This window comes from Melitaea cinxia, chromosome 11 (genome assembly GCF_905220565.1).
Source record: "Melitaea cinxia chromosome 11, ilMelCinx1.1, whole genome shotgun sequence".
Taxonomy (NCBI): domain Eukaryota; kingdom Metazoa; phylum Arthropoda; class Insecta; order Lepidoptera; family Nymphalidae; genus Melitaea; species Melitaea cinxia.
The window spans coordinates 12,445,655-12,472,900 of NC_059404.1; the positions used below are offsets into that span (position 1 = coordinate 12,445,655).

Below are 27,246 nucleotides of genomic sequence, written 5' to 3' on the forward strand. Positions count from 1 at the left end.
TGAACTGATTTGAATAAAATTTAGTACAGAAAAGATTTGGAAAAGTTAGGGACGCTTTTAGTATGTACAAAATATAGATATGCGAGGCATAGTTTTATAGCCGAACGAAGTGGCGTCTGGCAGCTTCTTGTTTTATTTGATAATTCTGCTCACACTACAACTTAGCACAATAAACGTACATAAGCTTTCTTTACCCTTTCTAAGATAAAACAATATATTTATTAAACATTCAAAATTAATTAATTGTTCATTTATTTATTTTTTTATAAATGGAGACAAGACAAGAAATCAAAGAAAAAAAGAATGAATTAATAGAACATTATATAATATAAATACCATTATATTGTCGTGCAATTTCAATTAAGTCATCCATTTTTAAGAGCCAAATAAATTATTATTTTAAAATTTACGTAAATAAACAAGCGACGCTGATGCGTCATAACACAACACTGTTCACATTAATCTGACGTGTCGTGATGGCGCCGTTTCGGCATCCCCCGCAACCCGCTTATCTGACGCGAATCGGGATCGGTTTTGATGCGACACATCAGAAGCCATCACGACACGACAGAACACATAAATGTAAACGTTGTCATATAAAATGTATGATACCGATTCTGTTCTGATGCGACACGACACGACACGTCAGTCAAATATAAATCCGCCTTAAGACATTACACATTGCAAGTTTATATCTATAATTAATCCTGAGGTTCATGCCAACACTGACATATATATTTTTTATTTTTCTTACCCAGAAAAGAGGCGAAAGTATTTTGCTATACAGTCTTATATTTGGTAATATCCTTAAGACTCTATCCATCATTAATACTAACATCTGTTATTCTATTCTCTAACATAGCATAGGAATAGCGTTAGTTATCCCCAATCGGCAACTCATAAATAAGTAGAGCAACTGGCACCCATCCAAATACATATAAGAAGGAATATTTATGACCACGCACAAAGATTTTTTTTCACATGGCCGCAAAATGTTAAGTTCACAGATACGGAAAGTGGGACAATGTGAGATAATTCCGGGATTAGGTTAACTTATACTTGTTGGTGAAAGGAGTGTGTACATTGCGGATAATTTGTACGCAAACATACAAAGTTTGGACGTAGGTAAGGTATAAATAATTCATCCAAAGTTACGCTAAAGTTTATTATGTACACATTTTTTTCCTGTTTTAAAAGATAAGCAATAAAAATGCAGTTACTGAAATTGGCAAAAAATCGTCCAAGTTCGAGTCGGACTCGCGCACAAAAGGATCCGTAAAATTGACTAAATTAAACATAAATAAATGTTCTGTAAAGTATTTAATTGTTAAATAAAACTAAATTTTTGTGAATGTTTGAAGCGTTTACCTAGTGCTGATTTTAATATCGGGCAATAAGCGGCAAAAATCACCCTTGTTGTATGAGAGCCCCGCCTAAAAATTGTTTAATTATAATTTTACTATTTTTTATCAAAGGAAATGTACAATTAAGTATTTTGTAAATTTTTCAAGTGCCTACCTGTTTTATTTATACCGCGCAAAAATAGGCAAAAAATCGCATTTGTTGTTACGGCCCTTAATTTTTAATTTTATTTTGTTTTTAATATTTGTTGTTATAGCGGCAACAGGAATACATGATTTGTGAAAATTTAAACTGTCTAGCTCTCGCGAATTTTGAGATACAGCCTGGTGACAGAGAGACGGACAAACGGACGGGCGGAGAGGCAGTAAAGTAGGGTCCCGTTTTTTTTACCCTTTGGGTACGGAACCCTAAAAATGAGTTTGTCGCAATCGAAGAGTTGGCGTGCTTCAGTACATTAAAGTTTTTTTAGGATCGAATATAATCGAAAAATATAATAGCTATTGGTCAAAACCTCATACAGATGTGTTTAATTGTTATCGTTTTTTCTATAGTTATTACGATTGTCTGCTACCAGCCGCAATAAACTGGCTCCTACTTCATAATATATAGTCCAATTTCAAGTATTACCTTACCTTAATTATTGAAAAATACAAAGATCGATATAAATTTGAAGATTCTTAGCAAACATTTTATCTTTGGGTGCATGCGAAATTTTTTTTATATTATTTTTAACTTTCGACAATCACGACACGACTGAACTTTTTCTATTTTTGATTACAATAATTTGAATCGTAAATATTTGAACATTAATTTTGAGTGATTTAGATAAATTTGTTGATATTGTTTTTTTCTTTTTGTAAAATATTAAATAATAAAATTAAAACCTATCCACACAAATCTAAACTCTGAACAAATATAAAATTATAATAAAAAATAAATAAGAACTCGTTAGTAACAAGCTGCCCGTAAAAAAAATCGAATGTCGAACGCTTCTCGTGACGCCACAAGCACGGCGCATACTTCATTCTGACGTCGCTACAATAGTTCATTTCAGACATTCACCGAATATTTATTGCATTTTAATAATAATAAATTATCAGGATGCAGTCTGTAGTAACGTTCGAGAAGCCATTACCGCATTTAAGTCTGCCGGATTGGGATGCTCGACTGTACGGCTTGCAGGTGATTTAGTTTATTTTATAGCTAGCTTAGTCTAAAGCCGTGGCGTTACTTTTCTATGTTAGCGATCGGCTAGCGATCGATTAACGTAGCCGTATACGGTAACTGTACGTAAATTAAAATTTGCTACAACAGCTTGTTTGTTTTAAGGTTAGAAAAGATAAAGTTCAAACATAAAATATTATTACATTTTCATTAATTTATAGTTGTTTAGAAACAAATAATATAAAGCTACATTTGAATATAAAGCTAGCTACCTTTTGTCTATGCGGTTGAAGTGAGAATTTTTTAAGTTTTAATTAGTAGTGATTTTCTTTTCGGTCTTTATAATTATGTCATGTAGTGTTTATATCAAATTCTCGCTAATAATATATAAGGTAAATTGGTATTGGACTATATTGTTGGAAAATAAGAAAATAATCATCTAAATAATTCCTTACTTCCACAAGAAGCAAACTTTTCAGCGTTTGACAAATGATTTCTACTTTTTCACAGATAAATATTTCCGATTTTAGTTGTAATCTATAATCTATAATATATATAAAAGCGAAAGGTCACTCACTCATCACGAAATCTCCGAAACTATAACACCTACAAACTTGAAATTTGGCAAGTAGGCTCCTTATAGAGCGTAGACATCCGCTAAGAACGGATTTTATGAAACTCGACCCCTAAGGGGGTAAAACGGGGGTTGCAAGTTTGTATGAAAGTCCTATGTTTTTGAAGTAAGAGACCTGAAATTTTAAATGTATGCTCTATAGATGATGAGAAGACGTTCAAATAATGTATCTTTAGAAATCAACCCCTTTTTGGGGTTAAAACGGGGGATGGTAGGTTGACTCACTGATCACGAAATCTCCGAAACAATAAAAGCTACAAACTTGAAATTTGGCAGGAAGGCTCCTTATAGGGCGCAGAGATCCGCTAAGAACGGATTTTGCGAAACTCGACCCCTAAGGGGGTAAAACGATGGTTGTAAGTTTGTATGAAAGTCCTATGTTTTAGAAGTAAAAGACTTGAAATTTAAAATGTATGCTCTATAGATAGCGAGAAGGTGTCCAAATAATGCACCGTAATCTATATATATAATAGAGAAAGGTCGCTGACTCACTCATCACGAGAACTTAATAACCGCTGGATGGTCCATCCATCCAGCAGGCCTAGCATGCGCGCCACGACAAAATTTTGTCTACCCCTTTTCTCGTATTATCTCTCTATGTCTACAGTAGCTAACATGCGTGCACGCGATACTCTTCTCGTTACGTCAAGAAGAGATAATCATTAAATTTTAGTGATCTGTGATATTTATCTCTACGGAAGCTAACATGACATCGTAATTTTGTCGAATTTTGTCGTTTTAGGAAGAGAAACTTCTCGTCTTCAATATTATCGACGAGAAAGACGATAAATAAAAAATAAATAAAACCGGGTGCCTATTTTTTGTATACCATGGCGTTTCCCTATTATAATTATATAATTTCGGTATACGAAGAGCGGGAAATGCGAAAAGTCGAGTGAAGTGTGCCATATAATGACACAAAAAACGTATTTGCGCCCTGTTGCTTCTTACTCTAAATAATAATAATAATAATACTTTATTTCAGACCAAAGTATAAGTCCATATTGGGTTAGTACAACAAGACAAGACAACATTCAGAATAAAAAACAAAACAAAATTATATTAAAAAAATCAATAACTAAAAATAAAATTAAATAGAATAAAAGTAAAATCAATAATCAAAAAAAAAAAATTCAAAAAATTTTAAAAATTAAAAAAAAAAAAAAAGAAATGCGTGATAGAATTACAATTATCTAATGTGCGACAAGATATAAAGCACAACACGAGCATATTGTTTTACATATATAATTAAATTCATTTACTTACGCCGTTTTATTTTCCATATTAGATTTTTTAAATTAGATATACACTTTTTATCTTAGCCAAAAGGCCGAGAACATTGTTAAATAAAACATGTGTCACTCGTTTGAAATTGGTCAATAACCTTGTAAATTCAACTTTACGACATAAGAAATAAGAATGATATTCAGTTGTGATTATGGTTGATAATGTTTCTCTACTCGACAAGGCGAAGTCTTCGGAAGAGAATTTTGTCTCTCGTAGTGCGCATGTTAGGGTAATCGAGAAAATACTTGATGTAGACATTATCTCTCTCTCTCGTCAAGAGATATCTCGTTGTATGCATGCTAGGCCGGCAGGATGGACAAAGATGAAATTTGGCAGGGAGGTAGATTATAGTTAGTAGACGTCAACTAAGAACGGATTTTGCAATATTCCACCGCTAAGGGGGTTTACTTGGGATCAATAGTTTGTATGAAACATATACAGCAGCTATAGGTTCGTCGATAGGTTATTTATACTGCAGCCTGAAAATAAAACTAAGAATGTGGTGTATAGAGAGGTTTTATAAAAACAACTATTAAATTATACTAAATTGTGCGTTTTAAAAAGTTACTCAGAGTAATAAGCATTTCAAGTGATTGAAATAAAAAAAAAATGCGTTAAACATCTTAATAGTAATGCATATCTTCATAACCACGCGGATGTAGTCGCGGGCAACAGTTAGTGTATTATAAAACAATGCCCCCAAAAGTGTATGTGATCGATTTCCTCAAAATCTACTGAACGGATTTTCATGCGATTTCACCAATGGAGAGAGGGCTTGGAGAAAGGTTTACGGAACGGCTAAGCCGATTTCGATAATAGTTTCACTGGAAGTTTGCCGGGAAAACTTTGTGACGCACTGATTTCTACGCGGGCGAAGCCGCGGGCACAGCTAGTAGTTTTATAAATACAAGTCAAGTACATTGTAAGTTCAGCACAGCTATTATGTTGTATAGCAGTTTCGAGTGAAGATAGTGTAAATGCACTTGGAAACTACAAAAATCCATTGTGCTCAAAAAGCAATGCTCGAAAGGTTCGAGAAGTTTCTTTTTTACAGCACCAACCATTCTGAACTGGGTGGGATACTAGCAGCTACACTATCGCTACTATTTCGCTTCTAATTCTAAATGTCAAAAAATAATGTTTCACCACGTGTATTCTTAGTATTTTGAACGAAAAGATGTGCCTACTATATAATATAAGTTTTAACTCTCGTAGTCATTAACACTATGAATGACGGCATTATGTCGCTTACGGGTGCATCATGACGCTTGCAATATTAACCAAAGTTCGTGTTAAATATCCGGTTTTATTTATAAAACATAATGCCCAAGAAAAGCTGTGCTACTAACAAACGAGTCTTAATATGGAATAGTTCTATCCTAATAATTGTAGTCTCTTATGTTATAAACCAAAATATACCATCCAAAGGTTGTCTGGAAGGAATTGCTTTTATGCAATAAGGTCGCCTTTTGAAGTTATTCTTGTTTTTGGTACTTTTTTTTCTGATATGATCATACATTACAGCCTATACAGTCCACTGCTGGACATAGGCCTCCACAAGTTTACGTCAAAAATAGCGTGAACTCATGTGTTTTGCCCATAGTCAACCACGCTGGGCAGGCGGGTTGGTGACCGCAGGGCTGGCTTTGTCGCACCGAAGACGCTGCTGCCCGTCTTCGGCCTGTGTATTTCAAAGCCAGCAGTTGGATGGTTATCCCGCCATCGGTCGGCTTCTTAAGTTCCAAGGGGGTTGTGGAACCTTGTTATCCCTAAGTCGCCTCTTACGAAACCCACGGGAAGAGAGGGGGTGGCTAAATTCTTTAGTGCCGTAGCCACACAGCACATGATCATAAAGAATATGTTATTACATACATTATATAACATTTACGTATATTACATAAGAATAATCAAAAATATATGTTTGATTTCGTCTTTTAACTTAATAATAAAAACCTCTTTCGGGTAAATTTATACTTTGAAATCGTATTTCATAAATCTAGACAAAGGACTGCTTATGACATCTCAGTGTATAAATCTTTCTACCTCTGTTTATTGTTTAGCAAATATTTACAAAGAGACGAGCAAATTAAAATTATATTCAAAAAGAGACTAGAAATTTCGTACGGTAAATATAATTTTACATCTCGGTAACGGCGAAGTTAGATGAGATTTTTGTGTGCTTAAGCAAAAGTTACAACACGCAGCTTTGCTCTCGTGTTATTTGGTAAAAGTGTTAACTTTATAAATAAATGTTTAAAACTTACCAAAAAATGATTATGGAGCAAACTCGATCTTAGATTTCTTATTTCTCTGCATTATATTCAAGCTTAAGACTACTTTTATACGTTAATTAGCGTTTTGGGCTTCTGTATTGTATGTGTTTCCGGACCCCCGACACAATAGAAAATCCTACTATGGGTCGTTAAACGTGAAGCGTTTATTTATTTTCAATATTTAAAATTAACAAAAGCTCAATTAAACATGATTGGGAATTTTATAGCCACTCGAGTCGAATGATTGTATTTTGGACAAATTAGTTTCTGAGAAAACACAAAAACTTCGTTTACGGGTTTTTATATTTACCCGATAACAATCGTAACTTTTGTGTATATAATTAATTCAGAGCGGAGTCACACAATGGATTAAGCCTACCCTTCTCCTGTAAAGGAAAAGAGTTTGTCAAATTGACCAAATTGAAAATGGAAACCTACCCATATTTGTGGAATCGGTAAAAAATAATAACAATTGACATGATTTTCAAGATATCCAGAGGTATTTAGCATTCCAATTATCCATTTTGAATTCAATACATATCAATTATTAAGACATCAAAACATTTAAGCTAAAAACTAAGTTTGTCCGCTTGCCACCGATCGTCTCAGTCATTATAAGTTCGTAGACAATATTTGCGGTGTTAAAATGTAGTGATAATTGAATCATTAAAATAGTCCGTTAATAAAGGAGTGTTAAAGAAACCGTTAGTAAAAAATATGATCGAATTTATGACATTAATCATTACATATCAACCAATATACAGCAAGAGCCCACGATGGCTAAACCTTCGTTATTTTATAAAAGCTGAAAGTTTTTCTGTGCATGTCCTCTATACAGGTAAGAACGACCAGCGACTATAGAGTTTGGGTTGTGGTTATTTGGGCAAGTATCTGGCAAGATGTGAAAACCATTAAAACTGTCCGGCTATTGAGGTAACATTTTTTAATAGGTCCCCAAGTAATAAAATTTAGCTTTTATAGTATAATGAAAGTATACTTATAATTTATTAAATTTTAGATGTGTCCGGCAGGAGGTAGCAACTGTCATAAGTGTCCAGCAATGGATGACAAGATTTCTAATGTTATCCCGAAAAAAATATAAAATAATTGAGCTTTATACTTTAACGTATCTAAGGTACTATTTTATATATCTTTATTACCTGTTACCTGCCCAAGTAACCACAACCCAAACTCTATAGTCGCTGGTCGTTCTTACCTGTATATGGGACATGCACAGAAAAACTTTCAGCTTTTATAAAATAACGAAGGTCTCTGGCCGTCGTGGGCTCTTGGGCTAATACTCTTATACCAATATCAAGTTTTGCTTAGTGTGTAATTGTTTTATATTAAGGTTTGTGCAACAAATTCACTTATTATTTATTATAAGAAGTGGAAGCTCAATCCAGATTAAACTGAATAAGACATCTAATATTTCATAAAACTAATATTAATCCTTTGAAAGTTAACCCCTTAATATTACATATCAATTTTAAACGAACAAAATTATACTCATGCTTATAATAAACGTACTGATTTGAATCTGCTTAATTTTGTTGTATCTCATAATGCGATATAATATAAGACCCTTAAATTCTATTAACGGGTCTGAGTTTCAAAGTGAGGTACAAATTAATATTTCGCTCTGAAAACCCTTACTTACTTTATTAGGATCAACTCAGTATGCCAGTTGCTGTCAAACTTTATATTTAAGTGTTGATTTCAGCGGTTTGTTTTATAATTTAGAATATTTGCACGTCATTGTGTTTTATACAAAAGTAAATAACTGTTTCGATAAAAAAAAAATAATGGCATAGATTAAGATTCCATTCCGGTCCATAGTATGAAAGCCACTAGCGTACTTACTCATAAACCCACAATTATGTTTATATAACATTGAGTAGATTCGTCCCTTTATAATTTTAAGGGCGGTCTGGTTTCCTGCCAAATTAGAAAAGTTTTACCTGTCCCTCGTAATGCCAAATTGCCTGGTAAGCCTTTTAAGGGAAGATTTCTCGCGAGGAATTGTCAAGACCCTCAGTTTTCACTTTGAATAATATGCCTTTCAGTCTTTTTGGTAATTTTTGAAGTTGAAGTATTTTGAAACGTTGAGTAATGGTCGATTATTTGTCGTCGGAACCGTATTTTTTTTAACTAAAGTTGATATGGTGAATTATTTTATCTCAGAATTTTAAATTTTATCATGAAAATATATATTTTTAAATAAACTACGTAGCAGCTATTAGCTGTCATATTAAGTAATATGTGTATAAAATGTTTTAAAAAATGTTTTTTTATATTAATTACTAAAATTAAATAATAGTAACAAGAAAACAACTATTAGTTAAATATTTATAGATATTATACAAAAAAAATACTGTGCAATTGAAGAAGAAGAAAGAAGAAACATTTTATTGTGCATATTACAAGCTAACATACATCATCATCATCATCACTTCAGCCTATCGCAGTCCACTGCTGGACATAGGCCTCCCCAAGTTCGCGCCTGATAATATAGCATAACATACATAGGTATATTTAAAGATAAAACTTATGATACAAAATAATATTATGCACAAAGGCGGTCTTATTGCTAGGTAGGCGATTTCTTTCAGACAACCTTGGGGTAGAAGGGATTTCAAAACAAAACAGAGTAGGTGTATTACCAAAAAGGCAAAACAAAAAATTGCTTATTATTTGTGAAGAATATAAAGGGTAGTTTAATAAAATACCCAACAGAAAAAAGCCTTTTTAAAATTTGCCTAGCTCTAATAATCTAGACAAGTCACTTCCTATAAATCCCCCTAAGTGTGTCTCATTCCGAATTCTTAAACTTTTGTCTCCGAAAAGAAACGGTGATTTTTATTCAAAGTTGGTCGCTTCGTCGTAAATATTCATTTGAACGAAGTTTGTTTTCAATGAAAAGTTGAAATGATCCTATTGGCATTCATATTATACTGTTACTGATTGCAGAGCTTGAGACAACTATTCATGTATTCAAATAACGTATCACTATACATATACAATTTGTAAAATTTTATTCTTTTTCTCTCTGCACTTACAAAGACAAAGAATACTGACGAATAAAACTATTTTAAGAGAAATGCATAAATCTCGCTCGATAAATATTTATAAGATGTCAACTTTACGACTATTTTTCAGTGATCATTGAAACGGATCAACTAAATTTACATAATACTCTTACATTTTACATAGTACTCTTTTCTGCGTGTAAACTTTTCTAGAAATTGTTCTTACACTCTTTTGATTTTACGGGACTTGATATTTCTTGATCTTGAGAGTTTGAAAATAACAATGGCGTTGAGTCCTGGAGAATCAAAAGTGCTCCTAGTAACCATGAAAGTTTAAAAAAATATTCAATCTTGTAATTTCTTTTCTATTAAATAGGTTACAGCAGACACTAGAAGAGCTGACGCTTTTGATCTTCGCCACAGCGCTCATCAGCTCCGCAACGAGACAAGGATAAAAACACAATGGGATAGCTACCATAACGATAATCGACTTAGGGCAAGGTAAATAATCCATCCTCGTTGAGTCATTCTAAAACATAATCATAAATCCAGAATGTAGTGCTACTGTACGTTTGTGTTTTAATTAATTACTAGCGGACCCGGTAGACGTACTGCCCAAAAAACAGCTACCAAATTTGATTGCTTACATCCCGATAGCAGCGGCTCCTACCTGGTCCAATTGAGATAAAAACTACCCTATCTTCCAAGTTGGACCAAATTACAATTTTTTTTTTTATGTCATTAGGTCGGCAAACAAGCGGCTCACCTGATGGTAAGTGAATAACGTAGCTTATAGACACCTGCAACACCAGAAGCATCGCAAGCGCGTTGCCGACCCAATCCCCAATCCCCCCAGGAGCTCTGGTCACCTTACTCACCAACAGGAACACAATACTGCTTGAAAACAGTATTATTTTGCTGTGATCTTCTGTAAGGTCGAGGTACTACCCCAGTCGGAAATCTCCCAAGTTGGATCTAATTACAGATGCTTACAAAATTTGATAAAAATTGGTTCAGTAGTTTCGGAGTTTATATAGAACATACATCGTGAAACGAAATTTTTATATATATATAAATAAATTAGCATAACCAGCTGTACCGACAGTCGTTATCCTATCGATCGAAGTTTAAATAATCGTTACATTTCTGAAATTTATCAATTTACTGCCAAAACATTTTCTAAAATTATTATTACCTTCAATAAAATATGAGAATTTTTTTTAAATCGTAGAGAATGGTCTAGTCGCTTACAAGCCTAGCGCTTAGCCATACATTTCATTTTTATTTACATAAAAGATAGTATGTCAATGATATATATGATGAGTTTATTATAATGCGTTAGTTGTACTTACAATGTCCGATCTAAAAGATTTTTTACTATTATTCTAAACGAATATTGTCTTTAGGAGTATCATCATCATTATTAATTATACATATTTTAAAATTAACTTTATAGTCTGATTGATGTATCTTCATTTTGCAATGACGTGCATACATAGTTTTGACTCGGTTATTACAGGCAACTTAAACAAATCAACTAACGATAACGGCTGCCATTATAACTAACCAGATTGTAGACACCCTTATTCAAAGCTGCAACATGCGGCTGAAAAACTTTTTCAATTTCGTTGAGTCAGTTTGTTTCATAAATTAAAAAAAAGTTGGAATTGCTTAAAATGTGCAATGCTTAGTTATTTAGAGTATTTTAACAAAAGTTGCGGTAGTCACTAGCAACTAGCATTTATTTCAGCGTTCCTGAGGTCGATCTACGCTTATGTATATTATCTTACTAGCTGACCCAGCCACGCATTGCTGTGGCTCAGTAATTATAATTAATTAATATAGGTATATTCAAACTCTAATCTAGAAATAGAAATACGGCGCCATCTACCGGATATCTGTGCAACTTAGATTTCAAACCGCCATCTATTAGGATTTTATAGAACTAACCGATAAATACAGACTAAAGTCGTATAATAAACATTTAAGTTGCAATAACAAATATTGAGATCAATAATTGAGATAAAAACTACCATATCTCCCAAATTAGACCAGATTTTAGATGCTTAAAAAATTTGATAAAAATTGGTTCAGTAGTTTCGGAGTTTATCGCTAACATAAATCGTGACACGAAATTTTTATTCTATAATATAAAAATGAGTCGCTGAATGTGTTGCTAAGCGCAAAACTCGAGAACGGTTGGACCGATTTCGCTAATTCTTTTTTTTAAATATTCCTTGAAGTACGAGGATGGTTCTTACGGAGAGAAAAATTCTAAAAAAAAAAAAAAATTAAATTTCCTGAAAAAGTCTAAAAACAACACTTTTCTATACTCCCATACAAAAGATTTGTGATAGTACTTAAAAGTCAATTTGAACTTTAATACCATACGATAAAGTTTGTGTTAGGCGATACGAAGTTCGCCGGGTCAGCTAGTATATATATAGATAATATATACTGTTGTGTTTGTCTAAGTATCCGAGAGTATGAACAATAAACGTATACTAGGCTTTCATTCTACTGGGCTTCATATTTTAATTTAAAGCGTTTCTTTATACAAAAACTACAAAAAGAAAAAAAATATTAAAGTGCTAGGTATGTAGCTATTTTTTTAAATACAATTATGATACATCCACGGGGCTTTTGAAACCCACGTCCTCTTTTATTTCTAAAACATGCAATTTTTTTTGGGTATATAGCTATTTCCATATCCTTATTGCAAGCGCAATGGGAAACCAAGCATATTTTTACTAATTGGAGTGCATCTGCGGAAATAATTGGGTAGGAAGCGTGTCTGACGGGCGTTATAAATACTGTAAAACCAAAGCAGCTGTGGTAGTTGTATTATAAAGGTTTAATTATTTTTTTAATGTACGGTCAACCTCACGGCTAACTGCAATATGAATATCGCTACAAACGTACCCTTTTTTATTAACACAGGGAAGTGTGCTGGATACTTTTTTCAATTTTTATTATTGTATGCTCCTATACTTATGTTCGTACATAAAGTTAAGCGTACTTTAATACCTTTGGTAAAATAAAAACAATTGACAATATATAGGTACAGTGAATAGAAATAAATACTACACACTAGTCTTTAGAATGAGCGTAAGATACTTCAGTTTCGAGTAGCATCACGTTTGTGTACAAAATTTTAAGTTTTGCTACATATCGGTGAAAATTTCTACGAGCTTTTTTGTCTTGTTTCTATTAAGAGTCGTTTTACTAAAAAGTTACCATAAAACAATTTTTTTATAACAAAAGTACTATTACGATATTGATAAACATGATTAAATATTAAGTCGAGAAATAAAAAAAAAATACTATAATAATATGCAATTTTTAATAAAAAAGTACATTTTAGTACATTTTCAATAATATCAAAGAAAAGTTAAACCTTCATCGGTATTTTTCGTACGAATATTTCGTTTAAATTACAACTGGAGATAATATTGTTGCCCAACAGTAAAATAACAAGTACGTTACAAATAACTTAGCTTGATTAAAATTAAAGATACAAAAACAGCAGTCAATTGATGTAATTCATGACAACGCTAGTACAATGAATACTGCTTTACAATACGTTACGGGATTATCTTAAACGAGCGTGTTATTCGCTCGAGACAGTTTCACTAATCGCCTACTAAACCTTCACTTGAGTATAAAAAGCTTTTACCGCGCTCTACAAGGCAACAGTTTGTTACAGGAATAACGACACGTATATACGGATAGGCCTTTCACTTCTACTGTCCATTCAATTCAATTTTGTGTTAATATTATTAGAAATTTGCACACTTCGTTAATACAAAGATTTTAAATATATGGTACAAATTTCATTACAATTTCAATAAAAATGTACAGTAATTTAAAATACAAATTCAGATTTGAGGACCTTTTTGTTTCATCAACTATTTCTGGCGCTATTAAAAATTACTTTTCGCTCGAAAAGATATAAAGTTTAGTGTCATCATTATAGTTAAATTTGTTACTAACATCGTTGTTAAGTCTTTAAGTACCTTTAAATATTTATAGGTACGAAACGAATAATTTTTATTTTATTTTATTTATTTTTAATTATATCTGTTGAATTTGGTTGAATAGGTTAGATAGTTCCATAAATAATTAATATAATTAATTAAGGTGGCAAACAAGTATATACGGCTCGCCTGATGATAATCAGTTACCATAACTCATGGACGCCTCCAACATCATAAACGTATTACTTTTATTAATCAACTATGGACAAAAGTAAACGAAACAATTAAAAAAAACTTATGAAGTCACGTTTTTTAGGGTGTATGAAATAGAACAATGGAAATCAACTCTGCAAGAACTCTTAGATAGATTGGACAGAGAGATGAGTGCGTTGAAAGAAGAGAAGGCTTCGACGGAAAGAGAGTTAGAGCAACTAAACATGCCTCTACTAGTTTGTTCTGAATGTTTATCGAACAGGGATGGGAGAAGAAGCTCAGAATTAACTTATGATTTAGCAGATACCGAGTTAAAAAAGGTTTGTTTAACAGTATATTTTTTAATTTTCATAGTGTAACTAATCTCTTCTCATACTGTAAAGAGAATATACATAAAAATACTAGGAATATATCGTTGACATGGTTGACAGAAGCAGCTCCTTCCCATATACCGTCCGATGTATTTGACATCTATACAAATAAATAAAATCGGAGTGTCTGTTTGTAATATTAAAAGAACGGCTTTTTACTAAATGCATATGGCAAAATAACATTTTTTTTATTTTTTGTCTGGCTGTCTGTCTGTCTGTTTGTTCCGGCTAATCTCTGAAACGGCTGGACCGATTTTGACGCGACTTTTACTGGAAGATAACTGGTGTAATAATGAGTAACTTAGGCTACTTTCCTTTTAGAACTTTATTTATATTATATTAGCTTATATTTTTTTGTTAAATTCCACGCGGACGAAGTCGCGGGCACAGCTAGTAAGATATATGTATATTTCAAGGGTGCCTTGTTCCATATTAGGGGATCAACCATAGTTAGCAGTCTTTTGAGCCCCCTACCAAACTGACTAATGCTACAACAGACGTCAGAAGACGCGCTCGAGCGACTTCTCTTTACTGGGTATACCGAATTTGATGAATCTTATTTTAATCGAAAGCGGATGCTTGTCTTGTTTTCCCATTTAAGTTTGATTGAGATCTGATGACTACTTCTTGAGTAATCTTTGATAACGCGTAATTATGTAATAGTGCGTTCTTTGTCGCAACGCCATCTATCGGAATCCAGTAAAACTACTTCGGTTTGGACTATCGATCAAATGATGTTACATGGCCTGCTATAACGTAGTGATAATGATCCACTAAAGGGCAGTAGCAGTTCATTCTTTATAAATAATTTTGATGATTCTTGTTTTAATCGAATGCTGATACTTGTCTTGTTGTCCCATTTAAGTTTGATTGAGATCTGATGACGACTTTTAAAGTAATCTTTGATAACGCGGATTTACTTGACTATTTTGTGTCTACTTACGTTGTATTACTTGTCGATTTAATTGAATTTTTTTCGTTTGCGAGCAAATACAATTATTAACATTTCACAACGGACCTTTTACTTAGCCTGTTGGCGTAATTTACAATTTCTTATAGGAATTTGAAATTTATTTCTATTTCCGTCTTTCAAAAGCAAACTTTCAAACTTTTAAACAACCGAAACTTTCATTCTTTTTTTATCAAGTACTTTTCCTTAACAGTAACTGATTAAAACACTTGCAATTTTGGTTAGCAGTCGAAAATTCAGTTTTCAAATTTAAGTTACTTTTAAGACATATAAGTTCTAGATAAAGACTTTATTACAAATATATTTCAATAGCCAAAAAGTTCTTTATTTGTCTGAATGCCTATTTTTGTAATAATATAACTATTATTATAACCACGTGTCGCATCATCTGATAATTGTGATTATTCGCAAATAAAAATAACCGACTTCAATAAAATCGACAAGTAATACATACATAATATATACATATTTGAGAATCATTATTATCGTTAATTTAAAATAATAATTTTACTCAGAAATTATTAGAGTTAACTAAAAAACACTTATTAGATCTCGATCAAAATTTAAATGGAACCACATGACAAGCACCACCTTGCGATCAAAAAAGGATCATCGAAATCGGTCCACGCAGTAAAGTTATGAAGTCATTAATGCAATCATCAACAAAGAAACATTACAAAAAATACAGTGTAATTGATGACCTCCTCCTTTTTTGGAAGTCGGTTGAAAAGATGCAGGTTTGATTAATTCGTCACGTAGCTTCAATTCAAATAAACGAATATACGTATCACGTCATAAATATTCAATCGAAATTTGCTGGTTTTGTAATAAATTCTGTTTCCTTCAATGACACCAGTTCAAAATCCTATATATACTTAGAATCAAAACATGATTTGGTTATAACTACCAAGTCTTGTAAACAATAGGAATATTTCTAAGATGTCTATATGTATAAACAATCATTATCTTCCACTACGAACTAATCATCTTTTTAAGGAACTATGCGTAACAGAGAGCAATAAGAAAATGCTAATCGACCGATGTCAGTCCGCGTGGGAGAAGATCAACAAATTGGAAGTAGTCAAGTTCAAATTGCAGCTCGACCTCAACGATAAGAACGAAGCCTTACAAATTGATAAAGACATGCTCAATTTAGATAAGGACTGCGCTAATATCACTTACAAAACTGATTCCCTTAAAACTCCGAGCAGGTAAATTTTTATTTTCAAATTAGTATTCCCAATTAACTCCGTATCGCCATATATATTTTTGAAGTTCACTAGTAAAGAAACGATTTAAGGCTCGCGATTAGATTAGTGAAATCGTTTGAAACAACAAAACAGCATTGACGCTACGAGTGGCGCTTTACAGCGCTTAAAGCTATTGTTAGATATGGGTATGTAGGTATAATAATAAACCAGCATTTAAAATACCAACACGAATAGCAACCGACTATTGGTTTATTTTTGTTTTATAGTATTATTATTGAAACGAAGTTCCTTATGGGGCGTTGCAGAGGGGTACCTTAGCCGGCAAAAACGTCCGTAACGTTAAGAAAAGCGTAAGATTTTTATGTATATTCTATGTATGATGGGTATACAGTGTCTAATGTATAGTCTACGTGATGACTGTTATTATTATTGGAATTTGCTGTTATTATTATACCATTCGATAATTATTATATATTATTATAAATCATTGTAAATAAAATAAAGGTGTTAAGATAATTTTGTAAAGTAGTTTTTTGATTTTTATCGATAAAAAAATCATAATAAAAAATGTACCTATTTCCGAATAATTGTTTTCTTTATAGGTACTTCGGTTAGAACTTGAAATTAATATTTTATAATAAGGAACTTCGTTCCTATCTGGTGTCACACGACAACACGCGGTTTTTTTTAATTTATTGTTATTTGACTCATTTAATAGAAAATTTAAGTTTTTAAATATCAAGATCAACGGTTCTTTAGCCCAAATCAGGTGTCAGAGTTGACTTTCACATACATTTTTTACCGTATTATTATGAACACAAAATGATAATAATCCAAGTTTCAGCGATTCACTTTTATTTATTTAAATGTTAGTTAACACTTTCGTCCAAACTGACCTATTTTTACAACTTACCTAGACATGGCCCTGTGGCGCAACGGATAACGCGTCTGACTACGGATCAGAAGATTCCAGGTTCGAATCCTGGCAGGGTCGAAGTTACTTTTTGTTTTAATTATATTCAAGTTTAAATTATATGCGTAACACAAATATTTTGCTTTTTTGTTTTTTCTGTATTTTTTCCTGTTTCTATTTTCTAATATTGAGGTTTTATTTAACTTTTTTATATTCAATCCTATAACAAATACCAAATCCCTATATAAAGATAGATTAGTTTTGCTCAACCGCTTTTGTCAAAATCTAGATTTTTATACTACCCTCGTTTATTATTACTTTTAAGCGTATGTTCGTAATATAAATAATTCATTCTTGATGTTATCTTAGTTTACAAGTTTATTGAAAAAAAAAATAACACTTTTTAATATACAGTATGGTAATCGTATATTGTGTTAGTGTTTGTTTATCGCTCTGTTTATAAAATATTTCGTCCAAATTAATTTAGTTTTTGTTGACTTTGTTCACTCCCACGCATCCTTAAACTAAAGTAATAATTGAAATCAGAACAAAATAACAAATCGAGTCGAAATGCCGTAGTGGAAAACCATAAATTCAAATTTATAGTAAGCGTTTAAAACCAGCTAAAGATATACAAAATAAGAATAATTAGAGAGAAGTTGTATATCAAATATATATTCAATAATTCAACCCACACTTAAGTAGCGTTGTATATTAAAATCCTAAATACTGGTCATCTGATATATTGTCGTTTTAAATAAAAATTATTCTAATTAGAAACAGTGATTGTAACATACTTATTTACTTAACATATTATATAAAGTACTAATAGCACTATCTGATAAAAGTTAAGACAAAGATGTATCGTTTTCTTCTCCATAAACAAGACTCGAAAACACGTTAGATGTTTGTTACTACTATAACGATATAAATGTGTTTGCTTGCAAACGAAAAAAAAAAACCGACTTCAATTACATCGACGAGTAGTACAACGTAGATCGACGAAAAAATAGTCAAGTATCTGCGCGTTATCAAAGATTACTCAAAAAGTAGTTATCAGATCTCAATAAAATTTATATGTGACCACATAACAAACATCAGCTTTCGATTAAATTAAAAATTACTAAAATCGGTACACCCAGTAAAAAGTTATTGCGGATTTTCAAGAAGTTCCCTCGATTTCTCTAGGATCCCATCATCAGATCCTGGTTTCCTTATCATGGTACCAAACTAGGGATATCCCCTTTCCAACAAAAAAAGAATTATCAAAATCGGTACACCCAGTAAAAAGTTATTGCGGATTTTTAAGAATTTCCATCAATTTCTCTGGGATCCCATCATCAGATCCTGGTTTCCTTATCATGATACTAAACTTGGGATATCTCCTTTCTAACAAAAAAAGAATTATCAAAATCGGTACATCCAGTAGAAAGTTATGTGGTATAATACAACGTAGGTCGACGAAAAAAGCGTCAAGTAAAAACGCATTATTAGATATAGCTCGAAAAGTAGTTGTTAGATCTCAAATAAATTTAAATGGGACCAATTGGCACACACCACCTTTCGATTAAAAGAAAATTTGTCGAAATCACTCCACTCCACCCAGTCAAAAGTTCTGATGTAACATACATAAAAAAAAAAAAATAATAAAAAAAAATACAGTCGAATTGAGAACCTCCTCCTTTTTTCGAAGTCGGTTCAAAAGTAGGAACAATGGCCTGGATCAATGAATGGATCCACGTCACACAACGTCACTCAACGTCAGCTTACAAACGCTAAGACTATAATTTTAGTTTTAATTATTTTTTTCATTATACTTAAGTATTGTTTGCTAATGTTTACGCAAATTCTAATCATTATAATGTAAAAGCTTTTTTGGATTTTATCGCAATATGGGACGGGTCCCGTGACCATGGTTGCTGTAAAGTATCCGAAACGTCGGGCATCTAAAAACTCAATAAACCGCGATAAAATCATTAAATACTTAAATATTAAATCTTTTAAGACAACTTAGCTTTTTAATTACAGCAAATTTAAAAATTTATATTCAATCTGAATTATATAATTAAATTGGAGATACGCGGTGAAAAATATAGAGAGAGAAATCGTGTAAAACAAACGTTGATAGCTTCAACGCTTTTAGCTGTAGAAACATACAGATATAATAGTATACTAGCATGTTATTTACTGTACCGACACGAATAGGAAACGCCAATTTGTTTTGATTTTAGAGTTTTATTTCTTTAATTCATTATAATTTAACATTACGTTTTAATCTATGCTAATATTATAAAGGTCCGATTTGAAAAATTCTTTCAGTGTTAGATAATCCATTTATCGAGTAAGGATATAGGCTATATATCATCACGCTAAGATCAATAGGAACGGAGTACTAATGAAGAATGTTTGAAAATCGGGTTTTTTTTTTAAAGTAATTATCAACGCGGACGAAGTCGCGGACAGTAGCTAGTTTTTAAATATTACGATACCTAATCATTCTTACTGGGTAAACTTCAGTGGCACGTCAGATCTGATGCACTTTTTTAACGATTGTTAGTTATGTTACCTATCCATATTTTTTCATATCTTTTTGTTACTTAGATCAATTATACATAATTATACTTTGTCCATTTTATTATTAGTCTTTTGACAGCTCACGCCCATGAAGTTTTGTATTGTTTTACTTAAAAATTCATACAAATAATATTATACTTCATGGACAGGTACCGCCCCCTTAGTGATATGCCACACATAACGATTACTACGATTGTGCCACAGATTACAAATAATGGTAGAAATAAACGTTAATATGTAAATAAGATGTAATATATTATTTAATCAGGAAGACGACAAATTTTTTAGATCGAAACCAATAAATTAAATATATTAAAATTATATAAAGTTTATAGGATATATATAATTGGCATATATATAATTTTTACGATTATAATATTTATTTTCATATTAATACTAGCTGACCCGGCGAACTTCGTATCGCCTAACACAAACTTTATCGTATGGTATTAAAGTTCAAATTGACTTTTAAGTATTATCACAAATCTTTTGTATGGGAGTATAGAAAAGTGTTGTTTTTAGACTTTTTCAGGAAATTTAATTTTTTTTTTTTTAGAATTTTTCTCTCCGTAAAAACCATCCTCGTACTTCAAGGAATATTTTAAAAAAAGAATTAGCGAAATCGATCCAACCGTTCTCGAGTTTTGCGCTTAGCAACACATTCAGCGACTCATTTTTATATTATAAATCTGGTGTCATGGGACACCAGGTAGAAACGAAGTTCCTTCGGATAGTATAGAAGCAACACAATTTAAAAAAAAAATGTTGAATTTTATATTTATTTACTAGTTCTTGATTTTCTTTTTAATTTTGTTGATTTGTTTTTAATTAAGTACAAAAGTAAAATTATTTAGGAAAATTAGTATTTTAGAAAATAACAAATACCGTAAAATAAAATAAATCAAACAAAATAATAATAATAATTCAAACTATTAAGTGAAAAAAAAATATATGGCTTTATTTATTTTTGACGACAATATAAAATTACATAAATAATTTTAAAAAGTTTCTTAGTAACATTTTAGTTTTACAAACGTCATATTATACAGTCGTGTGACTGATATTACGTCACTTCCGTTATATATTTTTCTTACGGTTTTAGTGTCACATTTTTTTCAGTTCGCTCGCCCTGCCAAACGTCAAGCCTGCCGTAAGGAACTTCGTTCCAATAAATATTATATTATATTTTTAAACAACAAAAAAAAATAGCTATACCGATTATCCTTTAGGACATCACAGTACCTTGTCAGTCGTCGAGCTGTCAAAAGACTAATAATAAAATGGACAAACTATACGAACAAATCCGCGTAGTTTATAAAGTAAACAAGATTATAGGAAAATACGGTCGTAATACTAAATTTTTATATCTTTAATAATACAACGAAGAAAATGGCGGTACATCTATTCAATTTTTGCAGATTTATAGTTTACTTAATATCCATCGCGTCCTCCCAATTGTACGTGACATTGGGGAAAACATTCGTATTATTTTGGCACTATTGGAAACGTTTTTTATTGCTCCACTGTTCTTTTTTCTTTATTTATTTTCACAACACATTCTTTTTGATTATAGAAACAAAAAAAAAATGTTTAATTAACCTTTGATTTTACTACAGCAATAGTAAGAACTAAGAACTACAAATATGTGTAATATTAATCCTTACGTTACGCTAATTGTTTTATGTTTACCTTTTCTTTAATTTTTCCTTCTTGAGGTTTACGTAATGTATCGTATATTCAGAATGAAAATGACACATTACGTAAAACTTAAGAAAGACACGCGACTGGAATTTACCTACTCCTCAACAACTACTAGTGTAACATTTAAAAATATTCTTATCTATTTCTCGCAAGTTACGTTGCGCGGTATAACGACACTTAGGAGAGGTCAGCATTACTGTTTCACACGATTTCCCTCCCCATATATTTATTATACCACGCGACATATATATCTTAAAGAGTGAACTCCAAAAAAAAAGATAACACAAAAATACACTACTAGTACAAAAATATAAATCTAGGATGATAACATATGAGCAGTGGCTCGAAAAATGTGAAGCGACAAAGAAGATGGCGATTGATGAACTTCAAGATACTCTGAGACTGAGAGAATCGTTGTTTGTGGCTCGCGGTCGGGCAAGAAACGCGCTTAGAGCTCAAACCGACGTTACTAACTACATGATGAGGAGGCGGATATACGATACTCAGAGGGCGAGGAATGAACTTCAGTGGCAGAAAATGAAGGTAAGTAAGTACTATAGATTATGGATGGTTGTTCTTGTTAAAAAAAAAATTTCGTTTGTTTTCTTTTTCTTGTCTGTGAATTATACCTTAAACATTTACCGTCTTGCTACGCTGATAACTTATGGTACTATTTTTGTGGTTCAAATGAACTTTTTAAGAAATATGAGTTATCATCTATCTACATAAATCATTTTAATTAAACAAAAGTTATTGTTTAATTATAATGATTTAAAATATAAAGCGTTTCCTTACAATTTCAACAGTAAACTTTAATATAAAAGGTTCTTAATAATATTATGCAATACTTAGGTTCGTTTTCATTATCAAATAATTGTCATTATTTACATGTAATTTTTTCGCAATGTTAGATGGAAGAAAACATGGACAAGCTAGCAAGCGAATTGAAAACGATTGGAGAACAATTCGCGGACAAAGTAAACGCGTTGAAAGTTGCTGAAACAAGACTGGAAACTCGGGGTTACAGACCGGGAATAGAACTCGCTTCCGACGAAGCTGATGTGGGACTTAAGGAAGAAGTTCGCAATTTGAGAGAAACAATACGTCAGTTGCAAGAGAAGCAGGACTGTGCCAAGTAAGTTTCGATTTGTTAATAACTAAATGTTTATACATTCAGAGAGGAAAATTTTATATATAGAAAAGAATACGGTAGCAGTAGTTGGTAAATGGATAAAATAAACTTGCCAGGTAAGTTTTTCTCGGTAAGTAAGAAAATAAAATTCTTATTTACTCGTATAGTGTATAATAATAAAAAATGGTCTTTATATTGTTATAAAGCCTGTTGAGTTAAAGAGAGAAACACAAAATTAACGAAATTGAAAACCCGCATCTGACTTTTCATCTTTGTCTGCGTGACCTTAAAATGATACTAAGGGTTTCATTAACCACAATGTTTCAACTTTTTTTTTTCTATTCAAACTTAAATGAACCGCGCCAGGAATAATTAGCAACAGAGGTACATTAGTAGATGGAGATAATAGATTAATGGCTATCATTTCCCTTTTATAAAAACACTAGCTGTTCCCGCGACTTCGTCCGTGTGGAATTTAACAAAAAAGTTATTTTTCACTTCGCAGATTTATAAAATTAATAACTTTCTAAAATAAAGGTAGCGTAAGATACTCCTTACTACAGCAGTGAAAATCCTATCGAAATCGGTCCAGCCGTTTCAGAGATTAGCCAGGCAAACAGGCAGACAGACAGACACACAAAAATCGTAAAAAATGTTATTTTGTTATATGTACCGTGTATACATCCATATGCATTTAGTAAAAAACGGTTATTTTAATATTACAAACAGACACTCCAATTTTATTTTATTGAATAGATAAGGAAAGCCACCTTATATTGGCGATTTACTTTAGTAAATTTTGTACCCAAAAGCTCTTTTTGATTATCAATTTCGTTTCCATTGAAAATAACCAGCAATAGAAGATATACAATATACAGGTATTCTCATATACAGATCTGATTTCGACTTACTCATGTTTATTTTCAGAAGTTAGTAGTTTTTGTACTTCTGCAGTAGTAGTAATCTTAATTACAAATGTGTTAAAATCATGTGTTATATCAACCAAACTTAGAGTTAACTAATTCCTCTGTTCTAGAATTTGTTAGTATAGAACTAGATATCGGTTTAAACTTATTCTGCAAACTGAATTTCTAAATTGCTTTCGACTTAGTTATAAATTCTGCGCTTGTTTGTGGGAAACATTTATTTAAAATTAATTTATCAAAAATGCAAACACACCAGTATAAACTGGTTCATTTATCAATATTTTAGCAGAATTTTTGAACTAACAACTAATTCATGGAATTTTTCCATTTTTATTTTTCAGTGTCTAAAAATAATAATTTAGACATTAATTTAAAAAAAAATCAATATATGTAGTAGTTATTTTCGAGAGTAGTGGTATTCAACTAATCCAAACTTTTCCAATCGTTTATAACTAGCTTAAATCTATACAAATTAATAAAATTGGAGTGTCTGTTCATAATATTAAAATAACCGCTTTTTACTAAATGCATGTGGGATGTATACACGGTACATATACCAAAATAAAAAAAAAATAATATTTTTTCTGTCTGTCTGTCTGCCTGTTTGTTCCGGCTAATCTCTGAAACACCTGGACAGATATTGACGGGACTTTCTCTGGCAGATAGCTAATGTAATAAGGAGTAACTTAGGTTCCTTTTATTTTAGTTTTTTTTTTATATCACTCAACAATAACTTTTGTAAAATTCCACGTGGACGAAGTCGCGGGCATAGCTAGTTTAGTAATAACTGCTAACGTAATTCACTCGCCCTAGTAAAAGTTTTGTACAAAATGTACCAATTTGGAATTGAAGGTAGTAACAAAAACAATAATTTGGAATTTATTTGATTTTTATAACTTTTATTTATCTTTCTTAAAATAATTTACTCAACGACAACTTTTCAAAAAATTCAGCAATTCATTTTTCCATAATTTTATATGAGCAGTATGTAGTAGCCCATTGATCATTCACCCGCGTCGTGTATAACGTAAGCAATTTATTCGCAAGCGATAGTGCAAACAAAACAAAACCAAACGAAATGCAACACCGAAACTCTAAAATCTAAATATTTTGCTACAGATTAAAAATGTTTTGATTGGCACAAACAATTTGTTTGTAAAAAGGTTTTTTTTTTTGTAAATTAACCAGTGAGCTTAATACTAAATTTCGTACGCCCCAAAACGTACCATCTTAGAATTCCGAGAGCTTTACACTTGTTTTCTAATGAATTACTCGCATTGTCCTTTTTGGAATGCGTCCAGAGCTACGAGCCAAATAAGTCTGTTTCTACTGTAGCCGTTTTATTTGCACATAGTTTACTCGTTGTTTGTTGCAATTAACAAAATCTCGTGACCTTTAATAAAAGTCTTTTCAGTATTCATGTAATTTTCCGAGTTTTTTTACATAAGTTTTCTATAATTTCCGCAATAGCTCTAATTTCCGTTTTTCTTTGACTGCTACAGTACAGTACAGAGCCTGTCAAATAACGTTTGCGGATAAAGGCTACCCCGACTCTTACATAACTATTTGTATACAGTAATTTCGAGCCTGCGTAGGCATATTGCGCGAATGTAGGTAAATGTTTTTCATATTTTCAGGAGCAAAAATTACTCCCGTAATATTTTATTTAAAAAAAAAACCCTTAAAAAAACGCATATATAGTAATATGTGAGATATAAAAATGTTGCTGGAAGGTTAAAATGAAATATTCTTCATTTTCGTATATATTTATGAAAGCAAAACTTCCACTACGCATTCAATGACAAATCGTGAATTGAAATTTTTAAAATCACTATCTATATAAATAAAAATGAATGCTGCTAATGTATCCGCATAACTCGAGAATAGCTCGACCAATAGGGCAAACTTAGATTTTTGTATTTTCCTTAAGGCTCGCTGTGTGGTTACTGTCGTCATTAAGAATATAGCCCCCTCTCTTCCCGTGGGTCTCGTGAGAGGCGACTAAGGGATAACACAGTTCCACTACCACCTTAGAACTAAAAACGCCGCATCATGGCGGGATAACCATCTAACTGCTGGCTTTGAAATACACAGGCCGAAGACGGGCAGAAGCGTCGACTAATGGCAAAACTCATGTGCAAACTATGGGCAAAACTCATATGAGTTCACTCCATTTTTGGTGCGAACTTGTGGAAGCCTATGTCCAGCAGTGGACTGTATTAGGCTGAACTGATGATGATGATTACTTAACTGTTTGTTTACTTTATCTATTTACAATTTTACAATTTTTACCTATTGCTCTGTCTAGATAGTTTAAGAAAATTACCGTCATGTCCAATACCCTTTCTTAATAGTCACACTTTTACCTAAAAATATTTTATTTTACTCCAATCTATCTCTAATTTTGTTTATTAGAGATTGTCATAAAATCCATAAGAATTGTGTCCGAAATTTATCACTAGTAAGCTTAGTCACAGTTATACTATTGAAACCGGCCATAAACGGATTGGTAGATATGAGACTAGCATTTAACTCTTCAACTTTACTGCCTTCCTTGTTTGTTTCATTATCTTTATTTTTATTGCACGCTTCCTGGATCTTATGACTTAATACAACTGCGGCGCTTTATAGCTGTAATTCCCAACATACTTTGTTTCGAGTAATATTTTTAATGTTAACTTTTGACGAATATCATTGTTATTGCCATCATTACCATAACCCTCTACTAAGGTACGAAATTATCTTGAAAAGTTGCATTCATTCTCTTACAACTGTTGTACTATCGAATTCTTAAAATATTTACAAAAGTTTGTAACTTAAAAAAAAAAAAAAAAAAATATATATATATATATATATATATATATATATATATATATATATATATATGAACGATTGTCTGTATGGTACAACTAGTATTAAAATAAAAATAAAATAATTAACTGAAAAATTTAAAACTAAAATATTTCAGTTTCCTGCTGGATTTTGAAGTTTTTGTGATTACATAAACATACCGATAGGAGCAAAAGATTAGCCTCGTTTTTATTCCTTTGTAAAAAAAGTTACAAAGTTGTAGGCAGCTATATTGCTATATTGTAAAGATATATCGTTACAATCACTTATTATTCATAAAAATTTAAGGTACAACAATTTTCTTTCCAAATAGTCTTACAATCACAACCACTGAAAGTACATATTGCCCATTAAGATTACTTTTATGTATTCAGGGCCACATACAACGCCCTGGAGGCTGCGTCCATCAAGATAGCAATAGATCTCAATGATAAGGAACAATCTCTCGAGACGGACAGGCAGGCCCTAGAAATGAGGGCGGCCTTGGAACCGAAGCGCCCACAAGGAACTGACAAGAATCTCATCCTAGCAAGTATGAAGGACGAAGTACCGAATATTGAAAATTAAAGATTGTTGTAGAACTTTTTTGTTTTGGATTATTTTGTATTAAATGTTTTTGTACTTTTTTATTTCGAATAAATTGTTTATGTCAATACAAA

The 27,246-nt window shown here is 31.8% G+C and overlaps 1 protein-coding gene and 1 non-coding gene across 2 annotated transcripts; both read left to right on the plus strand.

The window, feature by feature from the left end:
* Positions 1-2,463: 2,463 nt before the first annotated feature.
* On the plus strand, positions 2,464-27,246 carry LOC123657872 (tektin-2-like). Its single transcript, XM_045593370.1, has 7 exons — positions 2,464-2,544; positions 10,126-10,250; positions 14,043-14,259; positions 16,277-16,491; positions 22,000-22,222; positions 22,591-22,814; positions 26,962-27,246. Exons 1-7 carry the CDS (start codon positions 2,464-2,466, stop codon positions 27,152-27,154), a joined length of 1,278 nt encoding a protein of 425 aa, XP_045449326.1. The 3' UTR covers positions 27,155-27,246.
* Positions 17,413-17,485, plus strand: Trnar-acg. Its single transcript has one exon. It is a non-coding gene; the product is annotated as a tRNA-Arg (tRNA).